This window comes from Corylus avellana, chromosome 1 (genome assembly GCF_965113065.1).
Source record: "Corylus avellana chromosome 1, dhCorAvel1.hap1.2, whole genome shotgun sequence".
Lineage (NCBI taxonomy): Eukaryota > Viridiplantae > Streptophyta > Magnoliopsida > Fagales > Betulaceae > Corylus > Corylus avellana.
In genome coordinates this window covers 872,354-893,407 of record NC_142490.1, presented here as the reverse complement: position 1 = coordinate 893,407, position 21,054 = coordinate 872,354, and the positions used below count along the sequence as shown (strand labels likewise).

At 37.2% G+C, this 21,054-nt stretch overlaps 4 protein-coding genes across 6 annotated transcripts; all 4 read right to left on the bottom strand.

Annotated features, from left to right (window-relative positions):
• Window positions 1-1,040: 1,040 nt before the first annotated feature.
• LOC148587834 (aspartyl protease family protein 1-like) lies at window positions 1,041-5,880 on the bottom strand. The gene is made up of 10 exons (XM_059582160.2): window positions 5,374-5,880; window positions 4,630-4,771; window positions 4,150-4,379; window positions 3,294-3,518; window positions 3,034-3,169; window positions 2,873-2,946; window positions 2,679-2,778; window positions 2,546-2,603; window positions 1,534-1,605; window positions 1,041-1,415 (listed from the first exon to the last, which is right to left on the bottom strand). The coding sequence occupies exons 1-10, from the start codon at window positions 5,691-5,693 to the stop codon at window positions 1,207-1,209; spliced, it is 1,566 nt and encodes a 521-aa protein (XP_059438143.2). The 5' UTR covers window positions 5,694-5,880; the 3' UTR covers window positions 1,041-1,206.
• Window positions 5,881-7,568: 1,688 nt separating this feature from the next.
• Window positions 7,569-14,332, bottom strand: LOC132170984 (Eukaryotic aspartyl protease family protein). Of its 3 annotated transcripts, none has more exons than XM_059582162.2 (11): window positions 13,859-14,332; window positions 13,628-13,763; window positions 12,460-12,695; window positions 12,077-12,301; window positions 11,819-11,954; window positions 11,653-11,726; window positions 11,476-11,575; window positions 11,343-11,400; window positions 10,869-10,940; window positions 10,702-10,782; window positions 7,569-7,673 (listed from the first exon to the last, which is right to left on the bottom strand). In XM_059582162.2, exons 1-11 carry the CDS (start codon window positions 14,176-14,178, stop codon window positions 7,639-7,641), a joined length of 1,473 nt encoding a protein of 490 aa, XP_059438145.2. In that variant the 5' UTR covers window positions 14,179-14,332; the 3' UTR covers window positions 7,569-7,638. The 3 variants fall into 3 exon arrangements, with proteins under 3 accessions (XP_059438145.2, XP_059438146.2, XP_059438142.2); XM_059582163.2 differs by having other exon boundaries at window positions 7,593-7,681; XM_059582159.2 differs by lacking the exon at window positions 7,569-7,673 and having other exon boundaries at window positions 10,433-10,782.
• Window positions 14,333-15,887: 1,555 nt separating this feature from the next.
• On the bottom strand, window positions 15,888-16,672 carry LOC148587833 (uncharacterized). The gene is made up of 3 exons (XM_088512439.1): window positions 16,449-16,672; window positions 16,263-16,314; window positions 15,888-16,084 (listed from the first exon to the last, which is right to left on the bottom strand). Exons 1-3 carry the CDS (start codon window positions 16,607-16,609, stop codon window positions 15,905-15,907), a joined length of 393 nt encoding a protein of 130 aa, XP_088368565.1. The 5' UTR covers window positions 16,610-16,672; the 3' UTR covers window positions 15,888-15,904.
• Window positions 16,673-18,178: 1,506 nt separating this feature from the next.
• Window positions 18,179-20,967, bottom strand: LOC132170982 (early-responsive to dehydration stress protein (ERD4)). The gene has a single exon (XM_059582157.2). The coding sequence runs from the start codon at window positions 20,709-20,711 to the stop codon at window positions 18,336-18,338; it is 2,376 nt and encodes a 791-aa protein (XP_059438140.1). The 5' UTR covers window positions 20,712-20,967; the 3' UTR covers window positions 18,179-18,335.
• Window positions 20,968-21,054: the final 87 nt, after the last annotated feature.

Sequence of the window (21,054 nt, the reverse complement as noted above, 5' to 3'; positions counted from 1 at the left end):
AATAGATTGTTATAATCCTCGAATGCTAAGTTGGGGCAATTTGGTATCCAATAGGCTTACAAGTTTAGCTTTTTACATTAACTTTAAAAGCATGTTTGAAATTGTGTTAAGAGGGTAAAAATTACTTTTAATACATGCAAAAACGTGTCAAACAAAAAGCTAATATGTTTGGTAAAAAATTATAAAGTACTTATTTAACTTTTTTACTCTAAAATAAACAAAACACATTCTTGAAAAAAAAGCTCTATTTGACTTGATAAGCTCTAAATTCAATAGCAGCTCTTCTCATCATATGCAATGCAAAAATTCTTACTTGTGATATTGCATTCTTCAATAAATAATAAAAGAAAGCTTTTTAAAAATCTACGGTTAAAGATAAGTCATCCTGATTGTCATTCTTTAGAATTGTACATGAAATTTGATTTTCACCTCATATAGTTCCTCGTTCAAATATTTCAAAGTCGTTAGATCCTTTTCATCGTTCGAGAATCTCCTCTCTTTCTTCACTTCACCCAAAAGGATAATTAGGAGCACTTAAGTCAAAATTTTCATTCATTTGGTATATGAGCTCTGATCTACTTCATTTTTATTTACTTTTTTTTTTTTTTTATTTAAAACCATTGCAGACATTTGCAGTCCAGCCAAACCACAATTTTTTTCTTCCAAGTAAAGATAATCGGCAAAGCATTAACAATTATCTACCAAAAACTTTTTAAAGCATTCACAAATCAGTGTCATTTTTTTTTTTTTTTTAACAAGAAACAAAAATGATCGTTTTGTTACCAGAACAACAACTGTTGTCTAATCACAAGATGGTCCACTGTTTTTATCATCACTGTCGTTTTAATCTATTATAGTATATCATAATGGAGATTTCCTACTGTTTCGGCAGGAAAAATGGAATTAATAACATAGCTGCAAAATCTACAAATTTAAACTTGAAAATGTAACAACTCTATAACAAAGGCTTTCTGTTTATTAATTACTCAAAAAAAAAAAAAAATCATTATTTACAACAAATGTGCAAATAATTGCTCCAAAACACACAGGAAAAAATAAAAAAAATAAAAAGGGTAAAAAGAGAGAAGCCAACATGCTTATTCTTATTGTTTGAAGAAAAAAATGCTGTAATGACCTGAAATACAATGCATATCAATGAATATGATACAGGGGTCGAGATAAGCCTCAGCAAATAAAAAGAATTGATCAAAAAATGGCAAAAAATGAAACAAAAATCATTGTGAGAGTGTAAGTGAAAAACTTCAACTTGGGTGAATGATTGGATGGTGATGGCACAGGTAAACTAGTACTGTTTCCATTATTTTTGGCTTCTGGGTTGATGACGGCAGCGGGGGAACCGGCAGGAGAGTGTGATGGACTGACTGCTAGAGTGTTCGAATTCTCATCATCGTAACCTGGAGAACACCAAATCTTATTATGAACACTTAAGAATTTACTACAGGAAGGAAAAAATAAAATAAAACTGCACACCAAAATGCAATCTTAGAAAAGAAAAGGTGGAATTGCACTCACAGTTGGAGTCCTTCCAACCCAACACCAATCTCTTGCGATCAAAAACAATCTGATAACCAGCCATGAAGTTTTCTGGATGAAGATAAATAAATTCACATTGTAAGTGGCAATATCACAGTTCAAACATTTAAGGATACATAAGTAAGGGCCAAGAAAATCCAGGTGATAGTTTTACCAAAATCTAACTAGGCAATATTGGCTTGTTCAACGATGCGACGATGAAATTGTGTATGTTGTTTCTCATGCAAACATCAATGTCTGATTTATGTTAAACATCAATGTCTGATTAAAACATAGAGTGCAACAACCATGACCAGCCTCCTTTTAGTTGGACCCTCACATTGATAATTTGAGTATATACTCTGTATCTTTAAATTAGAGACTAGGTGAAGAGGGATCTTGGCATAATAATTCTAATTTGCTGCTTTTAAAATAAGAATAACGTTAGAAACCACATTTTTATTTCATAACTATCCTACAGTGCTGATGTGGCTGCCCCAACCAACCTTCGATTTTTTTTTTTTTTGACAATAATAATTGATTCAAGGGTTGGTTGGAACTAACACATCAATATTGTAGGATAAAAATCTGGTTTCTAGCACTACTCTGAAAGTAATAATACGCGAGAGTGAGTGAACTTCATAGATCTGAACTATTCGGCTGCAATTATCCCTGCCCCTCTCTCCCTATCCCAAAATAACACTTCCATCAACCCAAAAATTATGTAATCTTATTTTCTAGAAAAAGAAAGGTTCATTCAAGCACTTCTCTGCCTTTTACAACTTCAGAATTTGTTATCAACAAAGTTGCAACAGAGCAAGATAATGTAGAACTTTCACAACAGTATAGTATTTCTGGTAGTCACCTTGTAGAGAAATGAATGCACAAATTCCAAATACCAAAATTACAGAAAAACATGAAAATGTAACTCCATTATAAGCAGGTTTTAGAATAAGAAAATTTATTCTTTCTCAGCAAATATAACAAAAGTTAGTTATAAATAGATACTCACGTCCTATGATGTTTATATCTTCGCTTTTGAGAAGAGCCAGACAATACACATTTTCACCCTGAAGACCACAACGTCAATTTCAGCAGAAATCAAGCAGAAATAGGAAATTAAAGCACTAGAAGTAAGACCAAACCTGAATAGAGAGCCCTTCTGTGGGATTAGTGAGAAAATACACGGCTCCACCTTTCATTGTCAGATTCACTTGAGGAATACTATAGACGTTTTGAGTTGAACTGCATTGCATGCAAAGTGGAAGTCAGTCCCTCAGAGTTGAAAGGAGAAAACTAATACAAAACAGTAATAGGGTTTTCTCCAAATATAGATGACCTCAAGGTATAACAATATTCAAAGGGGAGCTGAGAATCAGATGCATGCCGCTTTTCTTGAATTTGGGAATCGAACTGCAAAACAACATAATCATTGATAATTATGTATTATAAAATGAAACTCCCAGCGATATCTTGAAACACATTATTTAAAGAACTTACACTCTCAGAAATAAAAGTATAAGCTGGGTCGGCTAGGCTTGTAAACGATGTACCAGAGTCAAAGATTGCACTGAAACCCAGCTCAGAAGAATTTTTTCCCACAGTTATGTGAGTGATGCTGATGTTATAAGTTGGACTGATAAAAAGTTCCCAAGGACAAAATCAGTACAAATAGCATGGGACTTCGGTCAAATATAATCTTTTTGCGAAACTAAACAAACTTCCCCATCAGCATTTTCAATATCAAGAAGTGAACTTACTGTGATTGCCCGACATTGAATGGTGTTTCTTTTTGGTCTGAACTGCCATTATTTCCAAAAGCGATTCTCCCCAACCCATCAGGTCCAAAACACATGGAAAAAGAATCTGAAGCTAGCCCATTTCTTGCTAAGGTGCTAGGAACAGATACATCCTCCATACCAAGCCCAAATAGACCGTTTGGTGCTCCACCCTCCAAAAAAGTACCAGTCTGACTTTGACCACAACTGCAACAGAGTAACATGGTTCAATCGCAAGGGCCACAAATACAAAGAAAACTTGCTGAACAAGTCTGACCATTAGGTTAAAAACAAGAAGCAACTTCAGGGAATAAAACAGTAATTCTAGCCCACCAATGAAAGAGAAGAAAAGAGTCAATTATCATGTTAAAGGCTCAGAAATGTTTTTGGTAATATCACTTTCCCCTCTAGAGGTTCTAATATATTGATCTCCCAAGCATCACCTACCTGCCCCCCATGGAATTTTTTTCACCTTTTCGCTTCTTGCATTAGAAAGATTTTTATCGAATCAGTACAAGCAGGACAAAACAACACCTTGAAGAATCCTCATAGATAAATTGAGGAAAAAAGCCATACCAAACTCCAGATTCAGCATCCACATGATCTACATTTGCCAAAATATCCATTTTTTTCTAGATCTTTTGTCATTTTAACAAATGATTATTTAATTTTAATCCAGTTTGTATCAATGGAAATATAACATCAGTATCATGTTCACTTGAAAAGCTGCCTATGTAGTAGCTAGTGAATTCTTGTGATATTGCCAAAAAACCACATGGGAGGGCTCAACTATTTCCCAAAATTATTTGCAGCAGAGCAATGACAAATTATAACGTACCCAAAAGTAATCGGAGCATCAACTTCCTTTAGTTGAGTATCATCTGTAATCAAGTGCAAAACATCCTCCACCAAAATCCCAGTAGATGAAGTGTTACTAGAAAGATACGCAACTTTATAAGCACAATTACTGCTTGCTGAAGGGCATTGCGTTTGTCCGCACAAGGGACTCTTGCAGGACACTATTCCGCTTGTTGATGAACTATTAGGGCTGTAAATGTTAAGGTTTACCTGCTTGATGAAAGGATTAAGTAAGTAATTCTGAAGGAATTCAAGACTCGAAGAAAGTTTTTTTCACCACCAATCCATAAAACAACTTAACACATGGAAAACCCATGCAATTATGAATATTTTGGGCGTTTGGAGTTTGAACCGAGTGTGAATTTCATGAAGAAAAAAAGAAAGAAAAAGTTTGAATTTTTTCACATAACTGAAGCATAAATTTGCATATGAATTTGTAGCGAAAAGGAAAACAAGATACCTTCCCTGATGATGACTGTAAGTCAGTAATGCAACCGTCTTTCTTACAATCGCATGGTAGCCAGAGCAAATCACTGCCGGTGTCTAATGCCACCAAAAACCATAAACTTGGCGTCCCAACGGAAACATTGGCATAATACAAACTGAAATACCGAGAATATTGGAAGAAATAGTTAGTTGAAAAATGACAAGAAGCTACAACCCCATCAAACCTTCCTCCCCTGTTTGGTCAACAAGAGAATATAGGGAAAATTCAGACAAGCTTTTAGGGACAGTTTTTAACTTTTCATGGACACGCTTTGAGAGCATATTTTCTATCTCTAATAATAAACAAGAAAGAAAGAAAACGACTTATGAAGTGAAAAGCCTAAAAGGCAGAATTCGCTAAAGAAAACCCCAAAAGAAAAACCTTTAATTAGCCGAATCTAGAACAGGCATAACAATCCAACCTGACAGGTCCTTACCTTTTATGGGAAACAAAAGCATATAATCTGAGTATCCGAGTCACCGCAACACACGGTGACTGTACTATGAATATTTGTCGGAGTGCGATTAAAACCCATATCTAGTAATAACAACAAAAGTAAACAGAAAAACTCTCATCTCCTTTTTCTTTTTCTCCTGTTTCTCATCATCCAAATCCTCAAAAACCCACTAAAAATTCTTTTAAACAAAATAAAAACTAAAACTAACAGAAAAATAAAAAAATAAATAAAAAATTCAGGGACGGGCTTAAGTGTCGTACTATCCCAAAGAGGGGAGGAGTAAGGTGTCGTTTCCACTGGCGAAAGTAAGCGGCAACGACTGGTCGTTGCTGGAGGCGAGGTGGCGGCCCCGAATTATGTGGTCTCGGTGTGCCATGGCCACGTAGTACCCTAAGCTCCCTTTCTCCGGGAGCCCCTCGACACCCAGAAGTCCCGTGACCGGATCGGAGAACCGGTGGTGGATGCCGAACCCGAACTGCGACCCGAACCCATAGCAGCTCCGGGAACCGAAACCCACCAACAAAACGAATAGTATAAGGGAATAGTACGTAAATGCAACAATACTGCGAGGCCAGGCCATGGCTTAGAATAGAAGGTGATGTCGCCGAGAGTGCGTGTGAGTGAGTTCTGTCAATTTAGACATGAAAGGAATGGGGAGTGTTAAAGGTTTATATACAGTTAGGAAGTTGACGCGTTTTCACCAGAAGAAGAAGAAGAAGAAGAAGAAGGAGGAAGAGGAGGAGGGAGAAACGGCAGTCGTTTGAGAGAGAGAGAGAGAGAGAGAGAGAGACAGGGCGAGATTGTTGGCTGGAAGGTGTTTGATACACGCTTCTATTGCGAAAGTCAAAAATCGCTGTCACTTTGTGACGCAGAACTGTGGGCGTCAAGTTTCTCGTTCTGTTTTTCTTCTTTATTTTTCTGTATATTCAAGCTGTATTATTATTATTATCATCTAGGGAATTTTTGTTTGGTAGAACTTAAAATAATTGCTATTTGAATCTTAAACCCATGTACTTTACAATATTTACATGTGTCTCTCTTTGTTCTTACGTATTTACAATCATGGCCTATATATTTAGGTTTTATCTTAAATAACGGCTATTTTAGAATCTTCAATGTTTACAAAGTTAAGAATCATTCAATAAAACAAAACTGAGTTTCCGCAATGTACGTAGCTCATGTCTTTCCTGCATGATATTTCAAGATTTTTCTTTGGTTGTCATGCTTACCCATTTGTTTATTTAGTAGCTCATATCAAATATCTTGTATTCCTTTGGTAGCTCATGAGTCATGTCGTTATGAAACCTTTCTTGGTAGCTCTTGTCAATGTCAAGACCTTCGGTTGTAAGGTGTTGACTGAGTAGCAAAATGCATACTCCCAAGTGATTTGATGAGGGAAAAAGACACGAATTTAAGTCTTCAAGACAATGCTTAAGAGGATAACACTTATATCCATTAATCCCTAGTCTTCACTCATTGGCTTGTTAATTATGTTTTCTGGTGGGGCTTGATTGAGGCTATGGCTCAAATCCTCTTGAATAAGTGCCAACAAATTCTTTGCTTTGTAGGCCCATTTAAGCCTCTCTTGATAAATGTCTAATGGATAAGGTAATATTACGATAAAGTTTAAGTTTACAGTTTTAGGCTCCGATTTCCCCTCCTCCTTCCTTTTTGCTTAAAAAAGAAAGACCTTCAATAGTCACACTACCCTTTTGCATATATAGAGCTTTAAGCTACCTTAAAATATGGCCAATATATATCAAGAGCAAAATGATAAAAATAAGAAGAAAAAAAAAAAATTGGAGAGACACAACACCCCCTCTCTAAAGTCTTCGCTACTTGGGAGGGGCATTCACCCACTCTAGACGGAGAAAGGAGGAATTGGATTTTCCTACCAAAATTTAAACCACAAGGACCTCACTAGTAGTTTTTGATAAGAATAATGCTATATACTATATTTTTATCCTATAGTCATTCCACAATACTGATATAACAATCTCAATTAATCATTAGATTTTATTTTTTCTAATAATAATTGATCCAATTTTTTGTTGGAACTGTCACATCAGCATCATGAAATAATTATAAAATAAAAATGTGATATTTAGCATTATTACTCTTTCTATAATAAGAAAAATCTACCCTTTTCACAATTTCTTTTGTTAAAAGCAATGCCGAAAGAAAAAAGTTGTCAATATGGTAAAAATTTTGGATGATAATTGTGAGCCAAATGAGTTAATAAGCTCAAGAACCTAAACTTGATTGATGTGATATGTGGAACTGGGACATGATTCAAAACATATTTGGTAGTTTAGGCCAAACTGAAAACATACGAAGAACAAGGGCATAGATAATAGAATCAACAAAAAGTAAGGGTACGAAAGAAAAAAGAGAGAGATCAAAATACAGGGAAATATTTTTTAAGGTAAGAAGACAAAATACCGGACATATGAAGGTCGTTGAGGTTGTTGGTAAAGCCGTTGACAATAGAGCCCCTTAGATCGCGGCCCACGATGGCCTACGTGTCAAACATCCACGCTTTCAACTCGGCTTGGCCGACCTACACTCCTACCTCAGTTGAATAAGCGGCTTTCGTTGACAAAAAAAAAAAGAAAGAAAAAGTGTCGTTCGTCCAAGTTCTATTAACTTCAATGCAAATTAATTAGGCAACTTTAGCCACACACGCACGCTAATTATGTCATGACCCGTGATCGTTGGTTTCAACTTTCAACAAGTGGCGTTCATATTTTGCTTTCACTTCAAGAATTTGAACGCTCAATAGTTGCTAGGAAATAACACAACCCCAGTACTTGAAATTTGAATAAACCCCAATTGACTTCCAAGCAAGGTTGGGAAGAACATTGAATTTCTTCCAACCTTCCCCTCACTATATAAAATTGTTCCCTAATAAATGCAAAGCACCTCATTTTTTAATTGCATGTGAAGAATAAATGATTTTTTAATATGGCTATTAAAAAAAAAAGAATGAACTTTTCACATGCTCAAAGAACACATAACAATTTTATAGGCTGTGTTGAAAAAATTTCATCCAACCAGTTTGAAAGAAATTTTTGTTTAAAGTAATAAGATTGATTGTCCACTACATGTGTCATGTAGGTAAAGAGGTTCCACCCTGCTCAAACATGTACAATAAGGTTACTTATTGCACACAGACAGTCTTATTGCACGGAATCCTCGTCCTACAAAAAGAGACACCTAAGTTCCACCCTGCTCATACGGATAGTGGCGGATGCAAAGGGAAAACAAAAAAAATTTGAAGGTAATTTTTTTTAGTTTTTTTATCCTAGCCCATACTCCTCATTTTCCCGCTCCTCCTAATACAAATTCCTCATTTTTCCCGCCCTCATAATACAAATTTCTATATCCACCACTGCACACGGGTACAATGAAATTACCTATTGCATATAAATAACCATATTGCAAAAAATCTCAATCCCACACGCAATACTCTCTCTCTCTCTCTCTCTCTCACTCATAGTATGCAAGTTAGGTAAAAGTCATCCAACTAATACTCTATATGTTATATTCGGTTTAGGGTTCATAAGTCCAATATTTATAAGAAAAAAAAATGCTACGCTGACACGAAGACAACTGACCAATTCAAGTTAGTTTACTTAGCTTATACTCTAGGTTGTTGTTCTAGTGCTATCGTGATACGTAATATATTTAATACGCACGTCTGTGCATGAGAAGACCAGTTCAAATCCTACTTTGCGTTGAAAAGAAGGGTATGGTGGACCTGACTAAGCTTAATGTGAAGACTAGCCACTTGGTGTTCAAGTCCTGTAAATGGCCAGCAAATCGTTGCGCAATTTGGTTTAATTAACAGAAATCGTTGCAAATTCTTTAGAGATTTCAAGAATTGCATTCGTTTGAAGACAAATTTTGGAAGCGTCTAGGTGATTACGACTCACTCCAAAAGCAATGGTGGGAAAAGAAAAACATAGTTAAAATATGAAGAAAGAATAAAAATTAAAAAGAACAGAAAAAGGTAGCATGCTTCGACCTCCCTGAACATCCCCAAAAAAAAAAGGATCTATTGACAGAAAGTAGAAGGGCCCCGATTATGATGATAATATAAGAGCACGCTTGACACTATAAATTTCCAAACAAAAAAATGCGATTTTAAATCAATGTATCGTTTGGGTGTATTTTTAAAAAATTGCAATTTGAAAACGTAACAAAATTTGCATTTATAAATAGCAGGCAATAAGTGCGTTTTTAAAAGTGCACGATTTTAAAAGTTAAACTACGATTTTAAATGTCAATCTGCGATTTTATTAATTGTTTAACTGCGTTTTTCAAAATCGCGTTTTCAAATCACTATTTTTAATAGGGGTGTCAACCCGGTCCGGTTTCCCGGTTTTGGCAAAAACCAAGAACCGGAACCGGGATATCCCGGTTCTCGGTTTTGGAAAACCAGGACCTTGATAACCGAGGTCCCCGATTACCGGCTGGTTCCGGTTTTACCCGGTCCGGTAACCGGTTTTTGAAGAAAATTAATTTTTGGGCTTATTTTAGGTATTGGGCCTAAAATAAGCCCATTTTTTTTCATAAGTTAGCTCTTTTTTTTTAAAAAAAAATCTATTAGTCTTTTTGTCTAAATTAAAGAGGCTTTGTTGTGATTGTTCCAAATAATTAAAAAATAAACCTAAAAAAGCTCAAAAATCCTAAAAAAATCAATGTTTTTGCCTATATGGGCCTTAGAAATAAAAATTCAATTTTTTAAAATACCCTAAAAATGGGCTAGAGGAGAAAATGGAGATTCACAGAATAGGTGTTGTATTGTTGTGAAATGCAAAGGGGAAAACAAGAAATGGAGAAGTGAAATGAAGAAGAGGACTAGAGGAGAAAATGGAGAAGAGGAGGGGCTTGCGGCGTGATATGAGAAAAGAAGATGAAGGGGACTTAGGGGAGAACTGGAGACCTAAACCTAAGCGTAAAAAAATTATATATATATATTATTTAATAAAATATAAACTCGGTTCCGGTATTCCCGGTAAAAACCGGGTACTGGAACCAGGGTACCCAGTTTTTGGATTTTTCAAACTGGAACCGAAACCGGGTCCCCGGTTTCCCGGTTTTCGGTTCCGGTTCCGGTTTTCCGGTAATTTTTGACACCCCTAATTTTTAAGTTGTACGTTTTGAAATCACAAACCCTAAGAACATGAAGAAATCAGTAGGGCAGAAATGTTAAGAAACCAGAATGGCGTACTTTATCGTGTAAGTGCACTATGTTCACATTCCACAGACAGGATAGAGATACTGGCATGCCATGCATGAGCAAAAGAACAAACGTAATGCGAACCCATATGTGGACTAAAATGGGACTCCTAAAAGGAATACTTATATCAACATATGATACAGGGATATGACCTAAAATTTACTACCGTATGAAAACTGTAGGCCTGAAAACGAATGACCTTAGAAAATCTACAAGAACAGTAACAATATGACGAGAAATCTGAAGCAAGTCAGAGAAGTATGACTATAGAAAGATGGCCATGCAACTGAACTCTGGGAACTATTTGGGGTCTCTTTTGTTGATTTTGGAGTAGAGTAATTACCTAGTCCAGCAGCGACAGCAGGAGACACAGTGATAGAATGCGGTTTTATTGGGGAAGTATTATGATCTTCAATGTCATAACCTGCATAAGCGCCCAAAGGGTGGTTAAGAAGGTTATGGATGAAAACATGAAAGAAAAATATGTGCATAAACGAGGGCAACACTTACAGTCAAACTTCTTCCAGCCCAAGCTTAGTTTTTCTCGGTCAAATACAACACGGTAGCCAGTCATTAAGTTTTCTGTATAAAAATCAGTTACTAAATTATAAGCAAGCTGAGTTCATAGAGAAATAGATGCACAAAAGCAAGGACATTGATCTGTTGTCTAAAACAAAAGGAAGCATATGCATACTACTGATCCTCATAGAGATCAAGAAAATAATTGTGGCCAGTTTCATTTTGAGAAAGCCAAGTTGGCCTGTCGTCGTTTTATCTTGACAATAAAGAAGCCCTGTATACTTATCAAAATAAAGAAGCCCTGTATATGCATGTTATTTAGTCGATCAAACTTTGGCCACTATAAGAACTTCTAGACATTAACCTTGCCCCAGGTTTGTACTTGAGTTATTTTAAAGCTGCTAAATATAGCATATGCACCCACTTAATTGTGAACATGTATTAAATGCAACGTAGAAGACTTACGTCCAATTATATTCAGTTCTCTGCTCTTGACAATAGCAAGGCAATAAACAAGTTCACTCTGCATAACAATAGGAGAAAAGATATTAGTATCATCTGCAGAAGTAATGAACAAAAACCTGGAATTAAACAGTACCTGAGTGGAGATGACAATTATGGGATCATAGACAGCAAACTGGCTTCCACCTTTCATGGTTAAACTCACGCTAGGTATCAGACTAGCATTCTCATTGGGACTGCCCATCATAAAGAAAAGTTTTAGATATGGAGGATAGAAACTAAAACTAAATTAAGGATATATTTAGTATGCGACCTCATATCATAACAATATTCAAAAGGGATCCTTGAATCAGGTGCACGGCGCCCATCTTGAGTCTGTGAATGGAACTGAAAAAGAACATAAAATTGCTAAATTCCAGCACTCCATGTGTATATTAAATGAAGAAAGTAAAATTAATTTCATCAATTTTTGTGCTTACACCCTCTGCTAGCCTGGTATAGGTTGGCTCAACCAAGTATGTAAAGGAGGTCCCAGAATCAAACAGAGCAGTGAAATCCACATCAATAAGAGTTGTGCCAACTCGAATCTGGGTAACAGTAATGTTATAGGTTGGGCTGCAAGACATATTCAGGCATAAAAGGCAAAGACAACTAGATAAATCTGTCCATTAGAGAGAAGTTTAACGATCTAGGTTCACAAGCAATTGGCATCTAGTAACAGGGAAATTACCACTTACTGTGATGGGTTCAGATTAAATGTGGTCTCTTCTTGATCAGGACTACCCTTGTCACCAAAACTGATCCTTCCAATCCCATCATTTCCAAAGCACATGGAGAAAGAATCTGCCGTAAAACCCTCACTTGATAGAACGCTAGGAACTGATATCTTCTCCATACCAAGCCCAAATAATCCATTGGGAGCTGCAACATCCAAAAACGAACCACTTTGAACCTGCCCACAGCTGTACAATTCATGTTGCATCTTAATCACTAGACAGGATTGAGGGAGGGCCGGATATGAATAGAAAGAATACAATAACCCAAAAGCACTCTCATCAAAAGAATGGTGCTGTAATAAGGTGTAAGTGTTCAAATACGTCAAGCTAATAGTAGAACTCACCCAAATGTGATGTATGCCTCAACAGATTCCTCATGACCATCTTCTGTTGTTAAGTGCAGAACATCCTCTACCAATATCCCCGAAGTAGATGTTTCAGCTGAGACATAAGAGACCATGTAAGGGCAATTACTGGACATCCCAAGGCATCGATTACGGTGTGCACACAGACTGTTGTTGCAAGTAACCTTTTTGCTTGTTGATGACCCTTTAGGGTTGTATATATTAAGCTCAAAATCCTGCAGAATAATTTACTTTCATTGAAAATCAATGGGCAACAAAAAGGATTCAAGAAAAAATACACCAAAGGATGAATCTATTTAGGATATCAGAATCATCAATCATGCACAAACTTTTCACGATTTGCTCAAGCCCAATGGGTATCATCCTCAGATTGCCAAATAAAATCCGATGTGCCTTCAACAGTATTTTGAAACCAAAAGGTAGACATTAGCTAATCTAGCAATCCCTCCCTCCCCAAAGACACTGTTTCATCAGGAATCAAATCAATACTTATAAAACTACATAAATTTTCACGTTTAGAATGGCAACCAAGAAAAAGAAATGATGTCCACAATCACAGAACAGATCTCTAGCTAAGTTGACAACAAGACAAAACACCATGTTAAGTTAGCAAAACAAAAATGAGCAGTGGCCCAATAACAGAATCACCACTTCCTTGATAAAATTGAAACAAGGAGGCATAGCAATAAACAAGAAACTGCCAAATACCACAAATATCTCTCTGACTTCTCATCAATTATGTTTCCCATCAAACAATGCCCTCGATCAGTTTAACATCTATTGCAAGAGTAATACATTACCACTTATGTCAAAAGCAACAACTGATGGAAAATGGTAAATGTCATCATTTAACTATATTCTAACAATCCCCTTGAGGAGTATGGTACTCCCCCTCGATGAGAGAGGGCAGCGCGTCAAATATCTAAATGCTCTACTATCATGATAAGTTACACATGTCGCAGCTAATGAGAGGTGGTGAATCTAATCCTTTTATCATAATTTTAACACTGTAAACGATGTGCATATAAATTCACAGAAACTGAATTCTACTTCTCAGAAAAATACAAAGCTATCTTAACCCAAAAAACACAAAACCCATCAAAATTCTGATATTCACAGAGCTCAAAAATGAGAAAGAGAGTCATACAGAAGCGTAAACAGTGCCCTCAGTAGGAGCACATCTATTGCAATCACAGGGTACCCAAAATAGGTCACTCCCAGTGTCCAGCGCCACCATAAACTTCACTCCCGGCGTACCCAACTGCACCGTCGTGTAATGCAAACTGTACCAAACCTCCACAAAACCAAAACATTCAAAGATAAACAAAAATTTAACAAAGAAATTCAAGATCACATCACAGAAGGCATTGAACCATACAATCCAAGGGAGCTGATCCGGACGGTAGAGTTTCCGTCGGAAAAGGCGAGCGGAGCGTCTAACTCAGAGAGCTTACGGCCGCGGAGGAGGCGATCTCGGTCAGCGAGCTCAGCGTAGTACTCGACAGTGCCCTTCTCCGGCCAACTGTCGCTGGCGGCCGGAGCAAGCTTACCTCCGGAGGCCTCGGACCACTTCCTGACGGGATCAGAGAAGCGGTGGTGCATCTTGAAGCTGAAGATGTGGCCACCATTGCCAGAGCTGTGAGAGCCCCAGAGTGAGATCAAGAAGACGAGGAGGACGAATTTGTAGAAACAGGGCATAGTGGAAAACCTAGAAAGATTCTGGCATTGTGATAGAAAGTAAAAGACTAAATCCTAGATCTTGGGAGGCAAAAAAAGTGTTTGTTTTGGGAGAAAATTCAGGGTTTTGGGAGGGGGATGGTTTCAGAGAGAGTCATGGGGGGTTAGTAGGATCTTTGAACTGTGAGACAGGGAGAGTGGAAACTGGAAAGTGGGGTGGTTTGGGACTTTTCTGGTGGCCATGTGGAGTGGGTCCCATTCTTGCTTTTGTTTGACGGTTGTGGAAGTTAGGAGGGCGACTTCGGTTGGGAAATTATTTCCTAATTTGACAGAGTGAGAAAAAGTTGGAAGTAGTTGGACTTGGAATCAATGGTACGAATTCCACATTGATTTGATTTATAATTTTCTTTTTATTGATTTCTATAGCATTGTTGATTGTTTTAATGAGAATATTTAAAAATAATAAGTATCAAAAACTATATTTTTATTTTACAAGATAGTGGCAACCAATTTTTAATTTTTTTTTAACAATAATTAATTCAAGAGTTGATTATGACTAGTACATCAGTATTATAAAATATTTATGAGATAATAATCTTTTTTTAAAAGAAATTAAACAAAATTTTGTTCTAATGTGATAGATATAAGTTGAATCCTTGTAATTGTGAGTAGTGTTATAGATATGTATGTATGCGTTTGTTTATATATGAATGTATGTGTGTATAGAAAAAAAAAAAAAAGAAAAAAAAGAATGTATGTGTATATATACCACTACAAAAAAAGGCTATTTTATGGCTTTATTTTTTTTTTCCCTGCCCTTTATTCTAAGCACCATAATAAAAGACATAGGATTTGGTAATGCTAATTTTTATATGTTTATAAATATAAATTAATTTAATCATTACTTCAAATGATAAAATGTGTAACTAATATTAATTAGTATGGAATTAAGAACAAAAATAAAAAACATAAATAATGATTATTTAACTAGGTGATTAGCCCGAGCTCAATTCCCATTCTATTGCGATGATATGGGCCATATGGCTATGTTCATCAACTTTTTCTTTCTTATTTTATTTTTTATTAATAAAGACTGATTTAAGAGTTATTTAACACTACCAATGAAATAAAAATAGAATTAAAAATTAAGTACGTAGTGAAATTATTACGTTTGATGAAGTTATTAACCAAACTTGACTTAAAGCCTGTTTGAGATTGCGTTTGAGAGGCTTAAAAGTGCTTTTAACACTCAAAAGGTCCGTTTAAAGAAAAAAAGTAATCGTTTGGTAAAAAAATTAAGAGCGCTTTTAAGAGTAAAAAAAGCTTAAAAATGGCCAAAACACCATTTTGGCAAAGGCTTAAAAATAAAGATTTTGCTCAAAAGCTCTTTTTGACTTAAAAGCTCTATTTCTCAAACGCAATTCTAAATAAATTCTTAATTATCACTCCCTTTTGAGATATGATTATCAAATGGTTTGGTTCTGATTAGTTGCACGGCTATTATTTATGCAAAAACATATTATTCATCCCCATCGTCCAAAATGATGATCTTCAATATTTTTCTAAATATAATGTACAAATATAGCATTCAAACGAATCAAACTCATTAATCTCAGAGTATTTACAAACGTATACCCACATTAATCAAGACATACTAAATTAACGCTACCAAAAACCCAAAAAAAAAAAAAAAAACCATCAAAATGGTACTTCCACAAACTGCTCTGCATCATTTCTGAAGGGGAAGCTAAGCAGAAGTGAAGCCAAATTTATCGGAGAGCTTGGCTCGTGTAAACGGTGAAAGAAGCTCCATCTGATGAATAAATTGCACGTCTTGAACCAAAGGGTTATCTGTTCTGCCTGGAGGGGACCCCGAGTAACATGAAGGTGTGCACCCATTGCATAAAGCTTCCCTTGCATCAGTATTCTGCATAAACATTCATGTCAAACCATTGGACTAATCAAGTTCATACCCGTCGGTGAAATTGTATGAACACAGTTTTTCTTCAAGCTGAGTTGAAAGAAATTTCTTAACTATGGGTTTTTAACATAAAACTCGGTCTATTACGGATTGGGATAAGGTAGCGGGAATGATGAATCCTTACCTTTTCAGAAATTATGTTCAGAATATCTTTTCTTCCATCTGGATTCAATTGGCTGGTTACGAAGCACAACAAATTAGATACTGTGAAATCTAGTCTGGAACATAAAATGGTTCCATGGTCCTGTTATCAGAGACCAAGGAAGAGAAAACAATTGAAGGAGAAAACAAGTGTAATAAACAATGGAACCTGTGCTTGCTACATCTTGGGGGCTTGAGAAATTCAGGCATGGAGGGCCCAAGGCGACGGGGTTTTGGGCAAAGGGGCTGCTCATTGCCTCTAGAACCAAGCTTGTTTGTCTCTGAACCTGAATCAATTACAAGGTTGCCTTTTGCTGCAAAATGATGCATACTGCATAACTCTCCTCTGCCTTCCTCTCAAAACAAAGATGAAAATCAAAGTCACGAGTAAAATGAAACAATAACTTACTTGTGACTCAACCATTTAACTCTTCCTATTTATTTTATCCCTCATTGAAATGGAAATGAATAAAAACTATCCGTTAATTTAAGATTAGCCACACAATTGAGAGAGAGGGAGAGAGTTGCGAGTGAGAAAATACCGAGTGAGAAAATACTGATAAATGGAGTCACATTGGAATGTAGACCCTGCCAAAGTGTAAAAAACAGAGCATTTGCTTGGCGAAGAGTGGATGTAGGATGTGTCTTGACTAGTTGGCGTTTATCTCCTCATTTTTCTCTATTTCTCATCTTTGCCTATAATCCATTTGGTCCAAGTGATCCAACTCCTCTTCCAACATATACTTCATATTATAATTTAAACATTTCTGCAAATATAATTACGACAGTTTTCCTCTAGAATTAAGACTATTGAGTTGACATGTGTCTAAACTAAATGTGATTCTTATATGTATTTTTTTAAAAAGTAATACTAAAAATCACACTTTTATCTTACTACTATGCTACCCTACTAACGTGATAACATCAATCAACCCTTGACTTTTTTTTTAAACAATGGTTGATTGACATTGTTACGTCAATCGGGTGTAACGAGATAAAAGTGTAATTTTTAATCATATGCAATTTGAATAAATGTTAGTTTATTAAACTAAGTTAGAAAAAATTATTCAAATCCAGTTAAGAGAAACCTTTGTTCATGTATTTGACATTTCCAAACAGCCTTTTAGAAAGTCTCGACGGTTTCTTTTTAGCGGTGGCTATCATGAGGCATGCAATGTGGAATTGCATGAACCTTCACGCTTGCAGCATGGACCCTGCTGTTTGCTTGTGAGCATTTTTTTTTTTTATTTATTCAAATAAGCATGTTGATAACATAAAGTTGCCCTAATTAAGAAATAAACAAATCGATGATCATCTCTTTGCGCTGCTAAATCTCAAAAAAAAAAAATTTTTCCTTTCCCATATAAACAAAGTTTTCCTTTAAACTAAGTTAGAGAAATTTTTTCTGATCCAATTTATGAAACTAATATGTTTGAAATGCATGTAATTCTAACATACATTTTTAATATATATATATATATATATATATATGATTCTTAGGTGCATTTTTTAAATGCACAAATCGCATGTGAGATAGAGGAAGGAAAATTTTGTCCTTCCCATATTGGCAATCAAGTACCAATTAAGCATCAACTCTAATCTGACCTCTTCTCAATGCATCATTTAAACTGTCTCATAAGTTAAAGTAAACTACAATAGAAGCATGCCCAAGCTCGTTCTGTAATTCATTCAACCGTCAAAAGTTTGAGCATAATGATGCTAGGGCCTAGTTCATATTGCATCCATTTCAAACTACAATGGTAAGTGCTACATGGATCGCCTCATAACAATTCACATTTTAGTGGCGGGTATAAAAAGTGCCACATAGACTATCACATCAACTTGTAACTCACTTATTGTAAAAACTATAGTACCCCTAACGATACTCTTTGCAGTATATACGAGGAAAAAAGAAGAGTAAAATGTCATTAATGACGTTTATAAATTACATATGAACACCCGAGAAAGAATTTTTTTTTTTTTTTTTTTTTAAACATCAAGGCCAACAGAGACGGATCTGCACAAATAAACCGAGTATAAAGTAATACAGCTTCACTCATGAATGATATGTATCCCAGTCAAATTTAGGCTGTGATAAGACCTCATAATCAATTGGCCCATCTACAACGTTGTCAACAGTTTGTATGCCTTCCAAAAGAGCTGGATGGAAACCATCATTACTAGACGGCAACAGTTTATACATCACTAGCAAACCAAGTGTGAATATAGCTTGCAATTTCGTGGAGTCTCCTCGAACCGAAAAGAACAAGAGCATCGAAAGAAGGAAGAGATCCACACAGAATCGCATGATGCCCAATACAGTATCCATTAACTTCCCGTCATTGCCAGCAGGAAAACCCCGGACTCTATATACAAACAGAAAGTTGTACTTGTCAACGACATACCTATAGCCAAAATAAACTGCACCAACAGGGACCACGAGTGGAGCAAATGAAGAATATATCATGGTCAGGGCAAATATTGTCAAATTGAAAGCATAATACTGTGCAAAATCAAATGTCTGCTTGGGGGTAGTTGACGTTCTGTTTATTGGATATACAGAAAGATCTTGCACCGGTAGATCACTTCCATTGAATCTGGGACTGTCATACATAATGTCAGGCATCAGCGGTCTCCTAAGACCATCTATTTCTGGATATTCTAATGGGTACTCTTCACTTTGTTCTGGGACCAGCTGGAGCATATCATTCTTCCTGAACTTTTGAATCTTCCCTTTGATCCAAGGGATTGGAGCCAACAGATCGTAAGATATACCCAAGAAACTGCTTGTGATCAGGAACGCAAGAGACGAGAGGCATGATCTTGACAAGAATGATGGACTCATGTATTGCTCAATCCTCTTACAATCTTCTCCATCCAAGTAGCACCGACCCATTTTCAGGATTGCACTCTCTAAGGAAGATTCAACTAAAGCCCTCAGGAGAATGAGGTTTACCAGGAAGAAACAAACCATCTTCAAAAGTGCAGCTCTTTGCTCCCCTGACACTGTCAGATGCCGTTCAAACTTGGAGAGATAAGAAAGAGCTGACGGGATCACTATATACATACTCACAAATATAATAACATTTGGCAGGAACTGAAAGATAAGGCTTGCAAGCCAGCTTGAGCTTTGCACCCAAGCCAACCACAATTGTGCATTATCCATAGCTTCCGCATTAATAATCCGTCCTGCACTCTGCACAGCACTGATCACAGCAAGAGGAGAACTGAAGAACAAAAGAATCAGCAATAAGCATGTGTTCACAACCACTCTCCGCAACCTCAATTGGAGCTTCGTCGATCCCAAATGATTCCAGTAAATATCGCTCGCCAAGGGAGCCCGCTCAACCTTCCATTGGTTCCTCTGAAGACGCAACTCCACAAGGGAAAAGAACTTCCCAAAGCGCCTCTTCTTCTCATTCCGAAAATCCTGAACAGCCTTATTCGCCGTGTAAACGTCCTTAAACATCACAAACGCCACTCCAGCCCCCGGTGCACGGCCCTCTTTATAAGACGCAAGTTCGGTCTCCAATTCAGCTCTCAACTCCTGCAACCTTCTCAACCTCTCTTCCTCTGTAAAACCAAACCTTTCCATTATCCCATCCCACAAAACCTTCCCTTTCCTCACCATCAAACTGAATCCATTTCCAGCATCCTCGCTCTCACCAAGAAAAACCTGAGAGTCTATTCGCGCAATCAGCCTAGAAATCTCATCCCTAACCCTAACCAATTCCTCAGCTAAATCATCCAATGCACACAAATCCATTGGCAAGATGACCCTATAAACCTTCCCGGGATACCTATACTGAAAATACTCTTGCAACACAGTTCTATCATCCCCTAGAGCTTTGGGTAATCCTTGCACCATTATAGTGAAAATCGCAGTAGAATTTGCACTCGGGTCACTCAAATTTCCATTCCCGTCCCTAAACCTAGTGATCCTTAACCGTTCTTCAATCCCAAGAATACTGAAATGTACCAAAACGACAACAACGACAACGAAAACAAAATGCACCCAGAGTAAAAGCGAACCTTTTGCAATGTGAGTGATGGTCGTTTTAGAGAACTGGTCGTTTAGAGGAGCCGTACCTGCGTAGATATTGAGAGGCAGCATCACGAGAAGTGATAGAGCGGCGACGGAGAGAAGCAAAGCGCAGCTCCCGCCTTCAATCAAGAGGAACTGAGCGGCGTCGGCGCCGCAGTGGGACGCGATCTCGCGGCGCGTGGCGTGCCAGACGGCAAGGAGTTTGGCGGCGAGCGCGGTGGGCCCCGGGATCCGACGGTGGTCGCTGCGGAGCTTCACGAAGAGGAAGATGAAGACGCAGCAGCACGCGCCGATTGCGGAGATGTTGAGCAGGTACTGGATGTTTCCGTACCACACGGCATCGCCGTCGGCACCGCCTTCGGGGGCAGGGGAGATAGGTGGGTCCATTTTGGGTATTTGCGGGAAATTCTAGTGCTTCTTGGGTAACGAAAGTCTGAGGGTTTCTTGGTGGGGATTAAGGGACGTTGGGTCAAATTTAGTGGGTTTTTCCTTCATGAAGATGGAATTAGGGATAGGGTTAGGGTTTAGGGAGGGAGGAAGAGATTGACGGAGGCGTAGACTGTAGTGCAAGGGAAGGCGACGAGATTCGTGGGAGTCTGGGGAGTCCGCAAACAGGAAACGTTGTTTGTCTTTTTCCTTTTTTTTTTTTGCGGGTGGGGTTGAAAGTTGCGAAGGGCGAGAAGTTTTCTACAAATCCTATGGAATTAGCGGGTCTGTTTTGTTATTCTCT